The 19,533-nt window shown below is 36.0% G+C and overlaps 1 protein-coding gene across 3 annotated transcripts in view; it reads right to left on the minus strand.

Annotated features, from left to right (window-relative positions):
• ZCCHC11 (zinc finger CCHC-type containing 11) overlaps positions 1–19,533 on the minus strand; it is a 41,477-nt gene that overhangs the window by 8,215 nt on the left and 13,729 nt on the right. For all 3 annotated transcript variants that reach the window (XM_009287373.1, XM_009287372.1, XM_009287374.2), the window contains 19 exons: positions 19,333–19,402; positions 18,213–18,339; positions 17,056–17,175; positions 16,461–16,682; positions 16,138–16,312; positions 13,437–14,179; positions 12,773–12,923; positions 12,143–12,229; positions 10,600–10,703; positions 10,168–10,225; positions 9,970–10,073; positions 9,213–9,302; positions 6,956–7,069; positions 5,801–5,878; positions 5,213–5,390; positions 4,807–4,854; positions 4,627–4,709; positions 2,519–2,634; positions 672–832 (listed from right to left, as the gene is read on the minus strand). In XM_009287373.1, the coding sequence (XP_009285648.1) occupies positions 672–832; positions 2,519–2,634; positions 4,627–4,709; positions 4,807–4,854; positions 5,213–5,390; positions 5,801–5,878; positions 6,956–7,069; positions 9,213–9,302; positions 9,970–10,073; positions 10,168–10,225; positions 10,600–10,703; positions 12,143–12,229; positions 12,773–12,923; positions 13,437–14,179; positions 16,138–16,312; positions 16,461–16,682; positions 17,056–17,175; positions 18,213–18,339; positions 19,333–19,402 (2,829 nt within the window). The remainder of the gene's footprint in view (positions 1–671; positions 833–2,518; positions 2,635–4,626; positions 4,710–4,806; positions 4,855–5,212; positions 5,391–5,800; positions 5,879–6,955; positions 7,070–9,212; positions 9,303–9,969; positions 10,074–10,167; positions 10,226–10,599; positions 10,704–12,142; positions 12,230–12,772; positions 12,924–13,436; positions 14,180–16,137; positions 16,313–16,460; positions 16,683–17,055; positions 17,176–18,212; positions 18,340–19,332; positions 19,403–19,533) is intronic.

The following is a 19,533-nucleotide window of genomic DNA, read 5'->3' on the forward strand; positions in this document are numbered from 1 at the left end:
AGGGAGTGAGGGGGAAGGGAGAAGGGGGGGGGGGGGGGGGGAGAGAGAGAGAGAGAGAGAGAGAAAGGCATATCAGAATACAGAAAAGCAGCAAGGTTCTCTCTGAAGTTCATTTATGATTGCTTTCTCTACTTTTTCCAAGTACCACAGGCACCTAAAAGCCTAACTTGAATGGGTTTGCAGTCAGGCTTGTCTCTAATTACTAACAGTAATTTGAAAGCTGGATCTAGCTTCCTAATGCATCTGTATGCTTTTGGAAATGTTACTTTAAGACCACTGATTTTTGGTGAAAATACATTTACTTACCTCTCACAGATGATGGAGGGTTAGCTAACATTTGAGAAACATTTGGAAGAGGAAATGCACTCAATTATTACTATTATTACTACTCCTAAATGCACCCATTGTGAGTAGAAGACAAATAATGCAACACCCTGAAGTACACTATAGTTACTGCTGAGTACATTTTTACCACCCATGCAAAGACTGTACTTCAGGAGGCATTACTCCCCTTGAAGAAAAGCAACACTTAGACTAAAAGCTGTATTTGCAATGACTGAAATCATTAGTTGCAGAATTTTTTTAAGACAATTACCAGGTCTGTATAGAGACCTAGAGAGAAGGGATCTCGGAACTTTCAAATTATACTAACAACACATAAACTAACTTACCTGGCACGCTATTATTTCTCTGACGGGTTTGTTTGAATTCAGGACAATCTCTTCTAACATGACCCACATCCCCACAGATGAAACACCTTTTCTCTCTTGTTTCTCTATCATCTTCTTTCACTTCTTTCTCATCATCTTTCTCGTTCTCCTTTTTCTTCAACCTGAATAATAATTTTTATTAGCAATATCACAAAACCACAAAAAAAAAAAATCTCTGTAGAGTTGTGATATTGGTATGTTCAAAGGAAATGGTTACATAACCAACAGCTGTACCAGAATACAAACATCTCAGGAATCCCAAAAAAACACTATCAGAATCTGGGCTGGTTAACAACCTGTTTGTATAAACTTAACGAACTTAGAAGCTCCCCAGAATTGTCCAGAAGCTATCTGACTGTATTAGTGCAGAACTATATCTGCAGTTAAGTAGGTTTAGCCTGCCAGTTAGTTTGAGAGTAGTTCTATGCAACAATCCCACCGAGTCAGAATATACACAAAACAAGTTAGCTGTATCTTGTAGATCTAACTTCCCCCTGACTGGAGATGGCATAATTCTCTATAAGAGTATATTAGCATCCTGAGCCTAGACAGGATGTGAAAGAAAGCACTGAGGCTCTTTCAAACACTCAGTACTAACGCAACAAACAGGAGAACTAGTGATCAGGAACCAAGACAAGAAATAAAGGTTTTTTTCCACATGATATCTGTAGGATTGTTAAATATTAATACTATTTTGTGAGCTGTATATACAATTTGAGAGAGTGTCTGTGTGGCTGTCCTGTAGTAGCAGTTTGTGTGAAGAGCAGATCACAACTTCTTTTCCTGAGGCAGATGTAAGGAAAGAGGTGATGCTATTCCATGTGCTAGTGCTTGTGAGGAGTTTGTTAAGGGAGCGGCTGAAAGAAATAGTCAACCTGTGACCTTAGGGTTCCAGTCCAGTTTCATGTATCTTGAACTCTGCTGACTGAACAAAAGGCTGTAAATAAGGACTTTGTAGCAGGAAGAGACCAAGAATCTTTTGAAGAGTTATGGAGGACACAACTGAACATAAGGAGTAAATGAAAAAGCCCAGACTTTAATCTGCATTCTAAGGGCTTCAAACAGGTTTTAGGAGTCAGACAACCTACACCGAATGGGTCATTAAAAATCCAAAGACATAAAAATGCAAGGAGTGCACATTCTCTGTTAATTCCTGCTAAACTCTCTTTGGAGACATTGAACTGCATGTACTAGGGACTCCTTTTGCAGGAGTACTGGATCCAAAACTCTAAGTGCAATTAATGTACAAGTGCAAGATCACTAAGTGACTGGCACTAGTATGATGTTACAGAAATGCACCTTAACTATGTACATTTTAACTATTCCTAGATTTTAATAAATGAACTTTTACCTGCCTTGCAGAGGTACGTTATCAGATCTATAGAACAATTCAAATTCAACAGCCTTCCAAACATGATTACTACAGAAAATCCATTTTAATACATTACAAATTGTGCAGTCAGGTAGTATGGTCTCCATCTGAATGTTTACACTATAAAAAGATAATTTACTGATCTAAATTTTAAGGTAAGCTGTAACTACAGATAGATCATGAAGCAAAAGTATTAACACATTATAGACCATTGATTTTACTCTGTGTGTGCTTGCATAAATACTCTAAGATTTAAAGAGATGATCAGAAATAGTCTTAAGAAAAGCAAAAATAGGATGGGAAGTTGAGGATCAGATATGAAGCTTTGATTTTCTCTGCAATTCAGTATATTCTTCATTTCCATTAAAATTTCAAATATCCAAATCTCTCCTGATTTAATCTCAAAGATTTTATGTTAGCTTTGCATATTACTTACCTCCTCCTCTTTGGACAGTCTTTCATGTAGTGACCAATTTTTCCACAGACACGACAACATCTGTCATTGGGTGCCAGTTCCCCATCTGTCAGCACTTTTGAGTCAAAAAAGTATTCCTATCAAAACACATCAGACAGATACAATATATATATAAACCATTCACACAAGACTGAGAAATGAAAGCAAAACGGACAGCTTTCATCTCCTATTGTTCCCTAAATGTCACTACTTCTTAGATTATACCTAGTCTTTTTCATCCTCTAGATAATGGCAGCTTTTTCAGAGATGTGGAGCAGTCTGGGCTAAAAAGGGGTATTTACTCCTAGCGCCAGAGGCTGAATTTCCAGAACAGCTTATCCAGGCTCCAGCCTGCTGCCTCCCTTCCGCTTCCCCAAAGGCTCCTCAGAGGGCAATTTTTTGCATATGATCTATTTTGGTATCTGAGTCACTGCTTGTATGCTTTCTGAAGCAGCCTATGTCCCTTCCCAAATGACATGATTATATCCCCCTAGAAAGAACAAAGCTCAGGTGGGAAACAGATGGAGCATCTGCACACTGACCTATATCACTCCCCTCCCCTGCAATTTGCTAAGGACAGCTGCAGTTCTGATGTGTGTCAGCGCAAAGGCCACAGCCTCTGGGCAACATAAACATTGTGAAAGTACTATCTTGCCTGAAAGATTGAAATAGAGGTACAAATAGAAATGTCCTAACCCCAGCTCAAGAACGAAGTCCTACTGTAGACAGGTAATTTACTGAACCTTTTTGCTACAGTTTCCTCTCTGTAGCACTAACCTGCAATACAGGGCATTGACTTAGGAAGGAGATCAAGAACTCCTTCTTTCTTGGGTACTTTGGAGAAATAAAATGCTATGTAATACTATTGGCATTATTTCCTTCACGTAAGATATAGCTCATTTGCATGCTAAGGCTGCTTTCTGTCTTGCCTTTTATCCTTACATATAATGTTCAGTGAAAATCTGAGATGAGGCAGAACACAACCAACCACATATACAAACACACAGTACGTGCTTTCCAGAAGCCCTATAGCCTTGTGTTGAATATGTATGCAAACAATTAAAAAAAACTTATTAGCAATATTTATTACATATGCGCACATATTTGTCAGTTACAGACAACTACATCCACACTGTAATTCATTATTATTTGTATCACAGTAGTACTCAAAAGCCCCAATAAAAACAAGTCCTATTTTATTAGGCACAGCACAAAACAGAACACAGTCACTGCATCAAAAAACATTTAACACAAACTCAGAAAAAACACAGATAAAGTAAGCAAATGGAAAAGAGATGATAGGGAAGGATGAGGGGAAATGAAAGCTTTCAAAAGATTTTCAAAATCCCTTAGAAACACAAACCCTGTTGAAAGCCATTGGGAGAACAGTCCTCTAAACTGTCTTAAAAAACACCTTTTTAAGTAGATGTTAAAAGTATTAATTCCAGCTGATTTATTTGCTTATATTTAAAAAAAAAAAAATAGTTCTCTATTACGCATCGATGACTGGACCCTGTAGCACAAAGGAGTACTTTCTCTAATATGATGTTGCATGAACACATTCCTGACCCTGACTCACTATGCAAATTTTGAAGGTCAACTGATTTAAAAAAAAAAAAAAAAAAAAAAAAAAAAAAAGTTGATCATCATCCTTTTCCTTCCTTAAGCAGCAACCCTTACTTTCCCCACCAACTGGAAAAATAAGTAGAATGTAACATCTCGTGAGTCTGTTTCCTTTAGCTACATGAATAGCTAGTAAAGTTCCTAAAGCTGTTTCTGGGTTTTATAGCCGATTTTGCAGTTTTCTGCAATGCAGAATGTCACACAATGAAAAGTTTTATAAAAAACAAAAACGAAAACAAGCTTACTTTACCCAAACCTGCCAAAAATACCCATTACCCATCCAGCTACTCCTGTGAATTTTATATTGCAGGAGCCCAATACTAAGCTGTACATTTTATGCAGATGATCTATAATTACATTTATGTATTTATCAATTTGGTATGGACAATATAAGAGATTTGCTTTGGATGCATCAATTCAGTGGACGAAGAAAAGTAAAAAACATACTAAAAACTATGAAAACTTACAGCTTCTCTTCCAACAGTTGGGTAGAATGGGGTACCAAATAATTTTCTCCCATTGATAAATGCCTTCATTATGAAATTGGTCACTATTGAAGAAAAACAAAGTTATTGGAAAAAAACAGAAAAGGCAAAACACTTTAAAAATTAGTGAACATTAATCATTAGTAGACATTAATAGCTTACTTTTCCTAGAGACTCCAGCACCAAGATTATGATTCAAGTCAAAAGGATCTGTGTAAAGAAGGGAGAAAAACAAATCAGAATCAGAAAAAAAATGCTGCAACTAAGTTTTTTTACACAGACAATTCCATTTTAAATGCTCTCACAGAGTAGATGATAGCAAAGCAATGCTGAGTGTTTTAAAAATATGTGACTAACCATAATAAAGTAAGAGCAATTTACTGACATATACTAAAAGTAAGGAGTCTAATCTCATTTTGTAAGCTGTAGGACTTGCAAACAATGCTTTTTTTAAACATTGATGGTAGTTTCCTCACATAAAGATCCTGTGCAACAAGGAGAACAGATCCTCAAGCAACAGCATTCATCACTCCCTCATTAATGGAACAAAAATTCAGGAGATAAGTACCTTCAATGGCAATACATTTGGATGTCCACTGTTTCTCAAACGTAGTTAACAGCTTCTTCTGCCGGATGCTGATCACATATTCCTTGAAGTCAAATTCTTCAGTGTAGAATCGCAGCAACCCTAGCCAGAGTTCTCCAAGTGATTCAGTGTTCTTTCCAAGAGAAGGCAGACGCTTCTTCTGCATGCAATTGAAGACAATTTTTTCAGTTACAGTTACTGAAGTACTTCTTCTCCTGAACTACCTCTGTAACTATGAGTTTCTCTACCATGAACAGTTTCACTTGGTTTGACTTTAACAGTTTCACTGGTTAAAGTAAGGTTAAATCACTACGGTTAACATGAGCTCAATCCTGGACTGTTTAAGAGTAAAAAGTATTTTTCCTGATTTATGTTATTTAGAAATTATTTAAAATAAACCAAAAAAAAGCAGACACTCATTTCAGCAAAACAGGACTCATTTGGGAAGTTATAATAACATGGATATGGAAGTTTAACTACTCTTTCATATATTACACTGTTAGAAATTTATTACTTTCCCATAAAAACAAGCTTTAAGTTTTAGTGACTCTTCTGGAATTAGAATATTACCAATTCTTCCATGGCATCAAAGAAAAAGGCATTCCATCCATCCACCATTCTTTGTGGAATCTGTTTTCCATCAAATATCTGCCGAAATAGAGAGGGACACAGTTACCACTCTAATTCAGAGTCACCATAAAAGACCTGCAGTTTTGCTGATAAGAAATAATACAAAAATATAAATCTTTTAATTTTAACAATTACTTCTTATATAGGCAGAATTTCCCATTGGTAAAAAGTTTGAAAGTCTTTTTGCATTATTGCTATACGTCTCTCAAATTATTTGGGTATTTTATTTTTACTTGTTCTTTGTAACTAAGAAAACATGACTGAGTTACCTCATCAAGATTCCAACATCCCTCTTGCCCACAAAATCTCTAAGGAGACTTTATGACTCCTTTTACATTTTGACTTCAGCAAAGCCAAGGGGAAATTCCACTGTTATTTAAATGCACTCTCAGGATAGCAATAAAATAACAACCCCCAACCACTACTAAAGTATCAGCAAGAAAGTCTGAGTCTCAACTGCAGTGCTTAAGCTAATTTTCCTCTTGCACGCAGACAACAAAAAAGGCAGAAAGGGGTAATTTTCAGAAGTGCTTGGGAGTTCCAGAGTGTATCCAGGAAGAGGTAGATAGCTGACTAATTATATTTTCCCCACCCATGCAATGGCACATGTAAAATAGTACCTTTAAAGTTGTACCAAAGCATTAGTTATCTTTTTCCCCCCTCATAAAATCATAAATTAAACTTTTTCTCTTACAGATAAGGTGTTGAGCAATAAATAGTGCTTCTGACAATAACTGATGGAAGAGCTGGACTCGCATCTCAAGAGCATCTGGCGCAGTCTCATAATTACAATTCCCTTCTCTCCATACCACCTGCCAATTTTTTTTTCTATCCTGTTCAGCATATAAATATCATCATAAGACCAAAATCCCAAAGTAAATGTAACAGCAGAACTTAGGTCCAACAGATTCCCGATTTTGTTGTAATTTTCTTCATAAGTTTTACCCACTAAAACCAAGCGGGAGTTAGGAACCTGCTAATGCAGAAGGGCCCCGTATTTCATTCATCCCCCTGATCCTAAAAGCCCAGACTTCTCATATTTGGCTTGAAGAAACAGTGCATCTATTTTCACAGCCTCTTTTTCTGAAAACCTACCTCCTGAAGAACTGGAATAACTGGTGGATTTCTCTGCTGTAGAAAGTACAAAACCATAAGAATATAGGCATACGAAGACAGACTACCACGGGATGCATCACCAATATCGCAGCGCTGAAAAAATACATTTTAAACAAAATACTGAATTTATATTTTATTATTCAAGACTAACAACTATGTCAGAGAGCAAATAGAAACCCCACCAGTAACAGAAAATACATTCATCTCATAACCAAAAAATTGTTTTATGAAGCCTGAAAAATAAATGTCTTTAGAGTCAAGTGCCATCTGGCAAATCCACAGCATAATTTGACTAACATAAAACCAGAAAAGCTTCTCATAGCCAAAATATATATTTTTTTTTAGTTTATAATGTGCCAAATTGAAAAAAAAAAAAAAACCAAATCAAAACCCCCAAAACAGAAATCCCAACAAATCTTCACATCTGGTGTCCAGGTTTCAATACTGTAAAATTTAATTTTCCTAAACTCATGTTACTAGAGCTGTTTCTATGATTCCTTATTGTTTCGGTCCCCCTCCCCCTCCCTTTTTTTTTAATTATTAATTAATAGGCAAGTATTTCCATGTTGTACTGGCAACTTAGGCAATACCTGGCATTTTGGTAGCATACATACAGATACCTAATTAAACCATGGTCCAGCCTGCACAACACAGCGTAAAACAAACATCAGCGAATTACCTTACTATGCTTGAAAATCTTATCACAGTATAACCTTTCTACAGCATCTGCTTCTAAGCTACCCTTTGCTTCAAGCATGTGTCATAACAAACAATACATTTTTAACCTCCTATGTCTGGAAAAAACAGGGATTCACAAATTACTTTCACATTAGCAGCAGCAGTGACAGCTGTTCCTGGTTTTCCTGCCAATGCAAACAGAGGAGGAAGCATTTTGCTTATACACAAGAGTATTTGTATAGCTATGAAGTCACCTCCATACATATACATTCAAGAGTGTATGTCTCACAACTTGGAAACTTGGTCTTTACAGTAAGATTTTTAGAATGTATACAATAGTATGCAATACTACAAAAAAAAAAGGTAAGATTCATTATTATCAACAGAAGGCATTTTTAATCTGGACACAGAAGAGACATGGCAATATTCTGCACTATTGTGACCACACCAAAAAAAAAATCATTACTAGTCTTGGTGACAGTATAATGAACACGTCCATTCCATTCTGGAACAAGGTTATTTTATTCATCTTGATGCATTTTATTACATTAACATCTGGTAGCATGATACACTCTCTATAACCCATTTTTTATTTGCCCCTGTTTCACTAAACTTTCTTTGGATGTGTTTGGGGAGTGTATTTAATAGTGCAGCTTGAATAAAAAGAAACACCATGTTTCAATTATCAAAGGCTGTATAGTGTAACACTGTTAGAATATCATAAGGAAAAAAAAGATGCAGGAAATTTGGTATTTGATATTTCCAAACTCTTGAAGTCAAGCGTATGTCCTAGGCACATCAAGTAGAGACTTACGCATTCATTCATCAACCCATACCTACTCCTGACTTTTACAGTAAGTAAAACAAGGCAAGTAGGCCAGAAAAAAGCTGCAGTAATCTCTGGGCTGGTCCTAGATATGGAAACTTGGGAAGCCCATGCACAGCCACATGCCCCTACATCTTACAGTTACCATTTTTTCCAGTTTTGTTTGGGTTTTTTTTTTTTTTTTTCACTCCACCTGCCCTTCATCTTACAGTTACCATTTTTTCCAGTTTTTTTTGGGGTTTTTTTTTTTTTTTGCACTGTAGCTGGTTTGAAATTGAAAAAAAATTAAAGTTTTCCTTTCATCAGCTTTCTCTTAGACAGAAATCTTTCAACAGATAGCAGAAGATACCAGGACTAAAGAACTTGATTCTGACACACACAATCAGACGGAGCATAGTCAGCTTAAGAAGGTGCACTTCATATTAATAGCATGCTACTGTCTCCTTTCCAGTTGGTACTGTAGCTGGTTTGAAATTGAAAAAAAATTAAAGTTTTCCTTTCATCAGCTTTCTCTTAGACAGAAATCTTTCAACAGATAGCAGAAGATACCAGGACTAAAGAACTTGATTCTGACACACACAATCAGACGGAGCATAGTCAGCTTAAGAAGGTGCACTTCATATTAATAGCATGCTACTGTCTCCTTTCCAGTTGGTATTAGCAAAAGGTAAACTCAGTGGCTGTATCAGAAAACACTGTATTATACAAATAAGTTCCTTCTTTTTATATTACCTTTGCAAAAACTTTCATTGTATAGCCCAGATATTGCACTCTAGGATCAATAGCTGCATATGTAGCCAGCATTCTTGTGTTATGCTGCGCCTGGGAAAAGGGGGAAAAAAAACCCAAACAAACAGGTGTTTCAATATTATTTATGGTTAATTATAGTATAGTCTGCAGTTCAAGCACAGGAGATGCATAATACAATTGGAGGGCAAAAAATCACAACAATATTCCATAAAATTCATGCAACATTTCCTGCACAAACATAACTGAAAGGTGTAATCAGGACACTTATTCATGCAGTAACAACAATAAGAACCTTGGAAAACACCAGCAAAGATATAAGTCCGTAAGATGACTCACATTGGATCAAATTCCACAAATTGCATCTTCTTCACCGGTGAATGTGAGCCCATTAAATAAGAAATCGTTCAATTTCATTGTGCTAGATGTAAGCTGGGATAGGATGTACTATTCATGATGGCAGAAAGGCCATGGAGAATGTGGCACTAACAGCTTTTCAGGAGCATTCACAAAAATGCTTTGTGTGCCATGACACTGCTCTTGCCATCAGGTTATACAGCTACTTGGGTTGGGCTGAGGGTGTGGGCCACTGAATTTAAATAATGTAGAAAAAAAAACCCAAACACACAAAAGCATTTTAATTCTGGTTTCAAAATTATTCCCTCAAATTATTATTTGAGTGAGTTACAATGAATTAAAAAGCTTTCTTTGAACACAAAACCAAACACAAACAGATGCTTACCAGTGTATTGTATAAACTGATATCTCCTTCTAAGCCACTTCGTCTGTGTTCAAATTTTACTATAGGCACTTTGGCTGTTGTTATAGGCAAGATGTTTCTCAAACCTGGGGAAGTAACACTTTAGTACATAAAACATTTCCATTAACTACTTATATAGTAAATGTAAATACAAAACAAATAATATTTTAAAACACCTACCTGGATGCTTCTTAAGAACTTTTGCCAAACCTTCTATTATTTCTTTACAGTTTAATTTCTAGGAAAAACAAATATCACAGCTTCAGATGTTAAAACACGGATCCTATCCCAACAAGCACATTTACTATCAAACGTGTATTTCATAGAGGAAAAGTCGATGTACAAACAGAAGTAAGCAATAGGCCAGCACATGAATTTACGTAAACTGGTGATCCGTATTCTCTATGTGGACAACTACAGTACACTAAATGTGTGTCTACAGGGCATTAAAAGTAAAACAGGCTATATCTTGCTTCAGTTGTGCAGAGTGCAACAAGCCAATGTGCTACTAGCAAAATCCTACCTTTTCTGTGTACAGCAATCTTAATAAAAAAAAACTTAAAGAATTCTTGAATTCAAACTAGTAAATTTTATCAGTTTCAAAACTCTTACCTCTGCATTTTCATGGCCTTCCAACGTCATGCAGATATCTAGATCACTGTCCCGAAATCCAAATCCATTCTTTGAAGAGCCAAACAAGCAAAGTCTGGCTTTGTCTGATCAAAAGAATAGACCAAAAAAAGATAAATTCTTTTACAGTTGAATGGTAAGTGCTTACTATGGAATATTGCTTAACTGAGATGTGTAGGTGCCCATAAAAATGAGCTTTAAAAGAGAGCTTACAATGTCACTTCTAAGACCTCACCTTTGATAAAGGAGGAAGCACAATACTTCAAAAATTATTTATAGAAGGTAAGGCAAGATAAAGCCCATGTAATTTTTTTTATGAGTGAGGTGTGTTACAGAATTACTATTACCATTAAATAGCATCTCTAAATGCGGTGCAATGTTTTGTGGTATGTGACTGCACTTTCCTGTTTGAAATAAATCAAAATAAGGTGCAAACCCAATCATCAGTACAGCGTTACCCTACAGATAAGACAGAGCTACTCTTAAGCAGCCCAAGCAATATTTCTGGTTCCACTCATACTTTATCTAGGTTGCATTTTTTTCCTGTGACTAGGTAAATTTGGTCAATCAGTAAGTTTCTGTAACCATAACATACTGTTCAAGAACATACAAGCAGTAAGATTAATATACTTTATGGAACATTTTTTCCCAATTGTTTTGTTTACTTTTTTTTTGAAACAATATTATAATGTATGTTTATTCTTGTAAAGGAAAGCAAAATTACGTAACTGAGAGGAAGCAATTTCTTCCTAATTGAAAAGAATGCATTTATCTGTTCAACTGAAATCAATGCTAGGAAAATATATATAACACCTATTTACAGCTTTTTCCTAACCTTTAATAGAATCAGAAATTTTAAGTCTTTCAAGGTTCTGTAACAGGTCTCAATCCTCAGCTGCTGCCCGTAAATGGAGGGCACAGCTGGTGGATGGAAGTGCAGTTCACAGTTCCTTCATCACACGCCAGCTACAGCAGAACGGATGGCCTTCTGTGTAAAGCAATGGACTGGAATTCAGGAGACCTGGGTTTGGTACCAGGCTCTAGCACTGTTTTACAACACCTCCAAAAAATCACTTTGCATCTCTGTGCCTTGACTTCCATCATTGTAGTAAGATACTTTTCCCTGTTTTATAAAAGGGATGTGAAAATAACGAACTCATTAGGATTTCTAAGATACTTAAACACTGGTGACTAGGCAACAAAAGTACTTGGCCCATGACCCAGACAACACTAAACTCAACTGGCCAGGGCCCATTCAAACTTTCTTTTTGTCCTGACTGCAATAATCCTCTATCTGCATTATTACTCTTGCAGCTCTTCCTCCACTCTAGGGACATTTCCATGCAATAGCATTGAGGGATGTTCAGTTTAGAACTCTGCAAGATAGCTTTACATACAGAGGGAAAAGCAATGCCACTGCTTAAAGCAAGGACAATGAGCAATAATGAGACAAATTACATCTTCATGCTCTGGACAACATGAATGAAGAAAGCATTATCAAGAATCACCACCTACTGTTACATACCATTATACTCTTTTCGAATAAATCTTTCCAAACTTGCCAGAATTTGTTCTCTGTTTTGTTGCTCAGATAAAGGAGGGGATAATTCATCTAAGTAAAAACAAGTTAAAACACAGTCAGATGTGACATTCAGCTACCTCAAAAATCTTTTCCAGCTAATTAAAAGTATTGGATACCTTTTGGATTTTTTGTTACATTTACTTTTCTTGAATATGTGTTTTTCTTTTTTATGATATCATTAGAGTTGTTAGGATTTTATTTCAGATGTATGATTTTCTGCAATTACTCAAACACAGCACCCAAAAGGAGCTTTTTCCAAAAGAAGCCACAGAATCTGACAAACACAAAAACTAGTTTTGCCCAGAGCCTAATTTCTGGAAACACTAGTAACTTTTTACAAACCCAGTAAAAAATCCTGTATAGTATTAGTTTCTCAAATCTGTTACAAGAATTTGATATAACAACCATGGATTACATGAAATTAAAAATATTGATAAATTTGTAGCCTAGGGTACCTGGAAGAACTTCTTTCCACTGAATTTACTGGAATAAGTAATTTAACCCTACAGTTTTTATTTTTTCCAGATTACAGATCACAGTTTACAGTGGAGTACAAACACTTTCCCAACTTACCAAAACATCTTTTACACACTATATCAAGTATTTCCCGAAATCTGTCTGTCATTGGTGGTAGTGGTTTTAGATCAATTTTCTTGAAATCCTCTGGGCAGTCATTTTTGGAATGTCCATCCCGTTTGCAGATGCTGCATACTATAGTTGGTGGCTTTTGGGGAAAAAAAAGCGCACAAATGCAATTTTACTGTTATGATAGTTCAGCAGACCCAACATTTCCATGTAAGTCATGCAACCAAGAACATTTAAACACCTGAACAGCAACAGAGCCTCTACAAAGAACAGAAGAACGCCTCTCAACAGGCTGCATTTAGTTCTCACAGTGCGTAAGAGCAACTAGAAATTCTACAAGAAAGTAGGAGAAGAAAGGGTGGGGGGGAAAACACAAAACAATGAAAAAACAAAACCCAGGATTTTTTTTTTGTGGAAATCAAAAAACTTTGCATAAGATGGGGGCAACAGAACATCTAGTCCAAATGGCATACAGTTTCGGTGTTTTCCAGTCCTGAATAACAGGTACTCTAAAAAGGCTAGAGCTACCATTCATAATAGAGACTGAAGCAATCACTGGGAGAATCCTGTCATCCATCCACCCTTAGTTTTAGTGATTTAAAAGTAATAGCCCACTGATACATGACCAGCACTGATTAAATACATAGCTTACCTTTCCTGAAGTCAAAATAAACTTATCAAACACATAATGCATTTCTGCTGTAGAGAGTCTGCCTTCATCTTTGAGATCACGAGCTTCCACCATTGCTTTGCAGTTGGGCGAGGTAGCTGGTGTGCCAGTGCACTTATTCTTCTGAGAAGACTCTGTTACCAAACTCTGTGTAGTTTCAGCATCAGAAAATTCATTACTAGAATTTGTGTCATAGGGCTGATGTTCACCGCAGTTACAATGGTGGCTTAGCTCACCTTCAGTTATACAAACTGAAATTTCTAAATCATCCCTCTCTTTAAGTGATTTTTGCTTTAATTCACAGCATTCATTAGAAATAAAGGATAAAGCTTCTTCTTTGTCTTCATCGTAACTAGAGTCCAATGTTGAAAGTAGCAAAGAGTCTATGTTCTTGGAAGTACATCTTTTGGCTACAGCTTCTACCGCTTCATTACATTCAAGTTCATTCTCTGGTATGCTACATCCACTTCCTATATTTTGTTTATCTACAACTTTTTCCCCTTGTGGAAGGCAACAGTTGGCTACAGGCTCTTCAGATCTTGTGGATTTCTTATTATTCATTTTCCCTTTTTCTTTTTTCTTGGTATCTGGCTTGGATTTAATCCCATCTTTACTTTGTGGACATGCAAAATATTTATACGCTGTCCTAAATCGCTCCAGGATGTACTCAAATACCATCTGGCTATTTAGACTTCGTGCAACGTTCCTCTTTAGTGCAAAAGGATCTAGGAAGAAAAAGAACAACTTCATTAGTGATCTTTAATTTCTACGTTTCACTAAAGCAGCTGAAATACCTAAGTTATGATACGGCAGTTAAAAAGAGATTCTTGTAATATAATCCAGAACTGTATTTGGAGATACTTAGAGAACATAGGGCCCACAAGGTTTTTTGGCCTTCTTCCACACAAAACGCAACACACGTGTGGCCATGAATGGCTGGCTATTATAAACCATTCTAAATAGTGTTATTTAAAAAGAAAACCACAGGTATATTGTACCATTATTTTACGTTTTATTTCTAAACTAGAAATGAAAATAAACATACAAAGGCAAAATAAATGTAGGCCTGCCTGAACTTTTTTCCTTCACTGAAGAAGGATTTGCATTTCCCTCAAGAAATTAATTTCTCTAAGAGTAACATTAAGGTTATAAGGATTATATGAACCAATCTCACCAGGTTTCATTCTTAGTCCTTCCTAGCGATTTCTAGATCAAACATGTTTTCCAAGTAAAAAGAGCACTTGCATAGTTGCTATAAGTTTGCCTGGGAAGATAGTATCAAACTGAGATTCTGTTACTTCATAATTTCAGTTACAAACTTAACATTAAAAAAAAAGTAAAAAGTAAAAACAAAAAAACATAAAACAAACAAACAAAAACAACACAAAGAGACCAACAATAGCAGGTATCAGAACCAGAATGCAATTTTTTGAAATTATTTCCTGTTTCTTCCTCAATAATTTGCCCTTTCATCTTACAGGTTCTAGTTTCCCACATGCTGAATAAACACTACTCTAGTTTTAAAACTCTCTAGCCAAAAGTGATTGAAGAAAAGAATTGGGAGAGGACATTAAAGCCACAGGAGTGATCTCAAGACCCAGTACTCAACATGTGCCTCAAGAATTCATTGCTTGTTTTTCTCCTTTTTACTTTTCCTTCTTGCTCTTCTTGTACCTTACTGACTCATCCTTCAATATACCTTTAGTAACTCATTCTCTGTCTTTATGATTCTCTTTGACCTATTTCTCCTTGTCCTCTCCATCACCTCATGTGTGTTACAGAAAAGTTACTTAATGTCTCTAGAAAGTGTCCAAAATTCATTATTTATGCTTTTATAAAAGTATCGCCTTAAGTGGTTTCTTAACCTTCCTCAAATACCCAATTTCTCTGTTCTTAAGGCCAATTCAGAATGCCATGCATTGCTCTGTGACTTTCCCTGTTAAGTATTGTTTGCATATTTTTCTGAGTTGAGGAACAGAAATAAAGATGTCTTCCAATTATAAAGAAGCAATAGACAAAATAATTTTCCTTCTTTCTCCAACGTATATAACTCAAGGTATGTATTATCATCAAATTCTTACGGTCTCACTCCCTGAAAAAAGCACTTCACTTAGCAGGATATTCAGGCCCTGAAGCACAGCCTATGACATGCCATTCAGTTTCACAGTATTGAAATACTACCAACAGGGAAAGGAACAAGGGAGGATGCTCTGTGCGTGTGTGTTACTTTGATGGGTTTGCTCCAGTTCACTCTGATCAGAGCTAACCTCTCTGCTCAGTCTGCATTAGCGTCAGAGGAAACAAACTGATAACTGGTAACACTCAAAATACATTGTGGTTTTTAGAAACACAGCTAGAAGTACTGAAAATTCACAATATCACAATTATTAAAAAGAAATAAATGATAGCTTATAGAAAGAATGAAACAGATAGAGATAAGAACAGAACGGTAAGAAACAGTGAGACAAATTTACACCTTGTACTTTAAAAACCAGAGTTGCAAAAAGTAGTACTAAACAGAAAACTTGTCTTTAAACAGACTAAATAGCTGACAAAATATACAAAAAAAATTACTTTCTCCTCCAATTTTTGTCCAGACTTCTTGTGACAGACCTGTAAGTATTAGCTAAATAAAGATAATAATGCAGGATGACTACAGAACTAGAAAAGGCTATTATCCTACCTTCAATGGCTATTCGCCTTTTAGGCCAGTTTTTATTCTCTCTGGTTAAGAGCTCTTGTACCCGTATGCTGATGACGTATTCCTCCAAAGCAAATTCCAGTGTGTAAAACTTCAACAGTTCTAACCACAGTTGCCCCAGTGAAACTTGGTGAGGGGTTTTGAATGCTAAGAGAGACTGAAACACATGGACAAGAATGCTCAACTGCAGTAAGAAATTAAAATTCCCATTTTTTTCCTGGTTCCATCCAATATTAATGTTTAAAGATAAAAAACAGGGAGAAGAGACAGAATATGGTTTTCAATTAAATAAAGCCATGACTTACATTGCCATGTTTCTCCTTTGCATTACTTTGGTTGTCCACTTCTGAGCTTGTTACCTTTTTACCACCACCCTTCTGTTGTTCAACTTTCGTTTTACTTTCCGCTCCAACTGAGTTTTTTGCTGCACCATTTGTTGGTGGTTTGTATTCCCACCGTACAAACTCCTCTTCTTCTATACCTTTCAGCTGGTGGTCATCCGGCCTCTTTGAATCAAAGCCTTCAATCTAACAACAATTAAAGTAGCTCTGAAACAAGACTGTATATAATACATACAACCAAAAGTTTTCACCAAAAGTAACACTGACAATTGTCATATTTATCCCGCTCAAGAATAACTGATGTCAGAGAAATAAATTCAGAGAATTAAATACTTGCCTTTTCTCCAAAATACAGCATGACACAACTGCACAGGCTATAGCAGCTGCCTTTTTTTAAAAGTCATCAGAATCGTCAGGCATCAACTGTGTGAGGATTAAGTACCAATGCGATTTACAAATTTCTTAGGCAATCAAATTCTGCACATTTTATGACCTTGCAGAACACAGAAATAACGTCAACAATTTAACAATAAGGTTACTATATTACCAAAGCACTTACCCAGTTGCCCAAATAGGATGGTAAAATACGTGGTTTTCTTTGTTGAAGAAAAAATATCACCATTAAGGCAAAGGAATATGAGGGAATCCCACCTTCAGCCTGACAGTCAATGTGACAGAGCTGTAAGAGGATAAATCATTACTTTTATGATGTAACATCAGCATTTTAATTTAAAATCTATTCTGAACAGACTAAAATCAAAGAAATGAGAGATACATACTAAATGAGAGATACATACTAGAGTGAAACAGAAAATCCTTAGTCTCAGAAACTGCAGTCGTCATGCCATGCCACGTACAGACAAAATGCAAATTGTAGTAATTTGTACAGTGCCTTAAGTTATACTATTTTATTACATGTTATTCTCTTCAGTTTCATCACATTTTGTGATTGTGGGGCACATTTATGTTCCTATCTAGAATTTCAGTCAACTATCAGGTTTTTGTTACTGTGCGATATCTCATGTATGGAGATGAGGATTCTAAGCATCTGGCTGTAATCTGATACTGATCTCTTCTATGGGAACTCAAGAGAGATGTAATAAACGTATTAGACTTTGAACAGTTCTTTGTAGTTTCTACTGCTACTACTTATATGTTGTAAAACAGTAATTTTTGTAAAAACACCTTGCTAAATAAGCAACAATAATAATACCATGAAACTGATTTGTCAATAAAGCCAAGACATTTTAAGTCAAGTATGGCCCGGCAGCAATTTCAGGACTGAATTACAAGACAGTTAAACACTGGCTGTGAACATTATAACTTGGTTCCTGTGATCACCACTGACGTCTGTAAGAAGTACAGCAGGGTATGATGACAGTCCCTTTTTTGAGTAAGTTAACTTTTTTCACTGTGACCTCAATAGCAGAAAGTTTGCAAGACCCGAGTGCTCTGTTAAGCTGGTTTTCAAGGATCGATTAACTAGTTTTAAGGAACTAGCGTAATAGCTTGCTAACAGAACGGTGGAAGCTTCATATATATTTACAGTTTCACATCAAAATCTTCAGTCTCATTCTGGCCTGTTAAGGTAAGAGGTGAACGAGTGCCATGAAGTTCTTTTCTACATATTCATGGTATATTATACATTACATTGTACGCAGTACTTAAAAAGAGGAAATAAACATATTTAATAATCCTCAACATTTATAAACTTACTCTAGCCCAGTAGCGGAAAGCCAAAACCAAGGGAATAAGGACAGGCTCCAGTTTACCAAGTGCAGCCAGCAGGTCGGTTGTAAGGCAAGCCACATCATTTCTAGCACTTACTTTACATGTCAAACCACTGTAATTACAAATGTAAAACAGATAAAAAGAGTTATTGCCTTGTGTATACAGATGATGCTTGGGGCAGGGGGAAGATGGGACATCACATCCACCATAATAAAAACATGCATCAGTGTCTCCCTGTGTAAGAACCTGAACTTTTTAAACAAAAGCTACAGAATATAATCACATTTTCTTTACTATTAACTCATCAGTTGGATCTAGAACTTACAGAAGTTCATTACAGCTAAAAATATAAAATAGCATTAAGAATTTGCTCTAAGTTCTGCCATTACTTAATTGTGCAATCTTAACACAACTCAAACTCCATGTATATCTTCCACATACCAAATAAATAAATAAATATATAAATAAAACCCCCAGGCCTGCTGCATATTAAGAGTTGGTAAGTCCACAAAACAGCTGCTCTAAAAACTTTTGGTTTGCTTCTCAGAGTAATTATTTCTGTTCTCTTAGTACTTACAAGGCATTTGCATGATCTACAAACACAGGAAAAGATATGCCCACCCTTGTTGCATTTACTTCCCCAGAGTTTCAATTGCATACCTCTAGCCAGTCAAAGCAATGTGGACATCATACAGCAACCATGTTTCATTTTGGAGGTTGCTACTTCTTAGGAATTTACTGAAACTGTCAGATGATGTGTCCTTACTGGTAATGTATGTCTTATAAAATGCTTTTAAAGTCTTGGATTAAACTGCTGGCAGAAATTTTAAATATCAACTGAAAACCATTCCACTTTTCCCCTATTTAACTAAAAGTAGAACCGCTATTTTCAGACTCCTACAACTAATGAGCTCTATGAGGCACAAAAACAAAGCTAAGCTTTCTTTCTTGATTGTATTTTCATGTATGAGCAATTCCCCTTTAACATGAATGTTAGCTAAATGTTACAGTAATACTTCTTGTCAGGAGTGCAGGCAAGCAGCTGCTATGAACAAACATAGCAGAAATTGGTATCTCATTAAAAATCCTTTTCAATGACATGTACCTTTTAACATCTTTGCAAAAGACAACAGGAACTTTGGCATGGAAATCTGACTCCACATCTGAGTAGACAGCTAAGCAAGGAGGAAAAAAACCCATTATTTATGAAGGTCTCTTACAGTTTTCCCAATTATGTCTTTAAAACTATTACATTTATACCATGCTTTTACAGAACAACTCAAATTAAGTGCTGCATAGCTAACCA

The sequence above is a fragment of the Aptenodytes forsteri genome, unplaced genomic scaffold (assembly GCF_000699145.1).
Source record: "Aptenodytes forsteri isolate BGI_AS27 unplaced genomic scaffold, ASM69914v1 Scaffold119, whole genome shotgun sequence".
NCBI lineage: Eukaryota > Metazoa > Chordata > Aves > Sphenisciformes > Spheniscidae > Aptenodytes > Aptenodytes forsteri.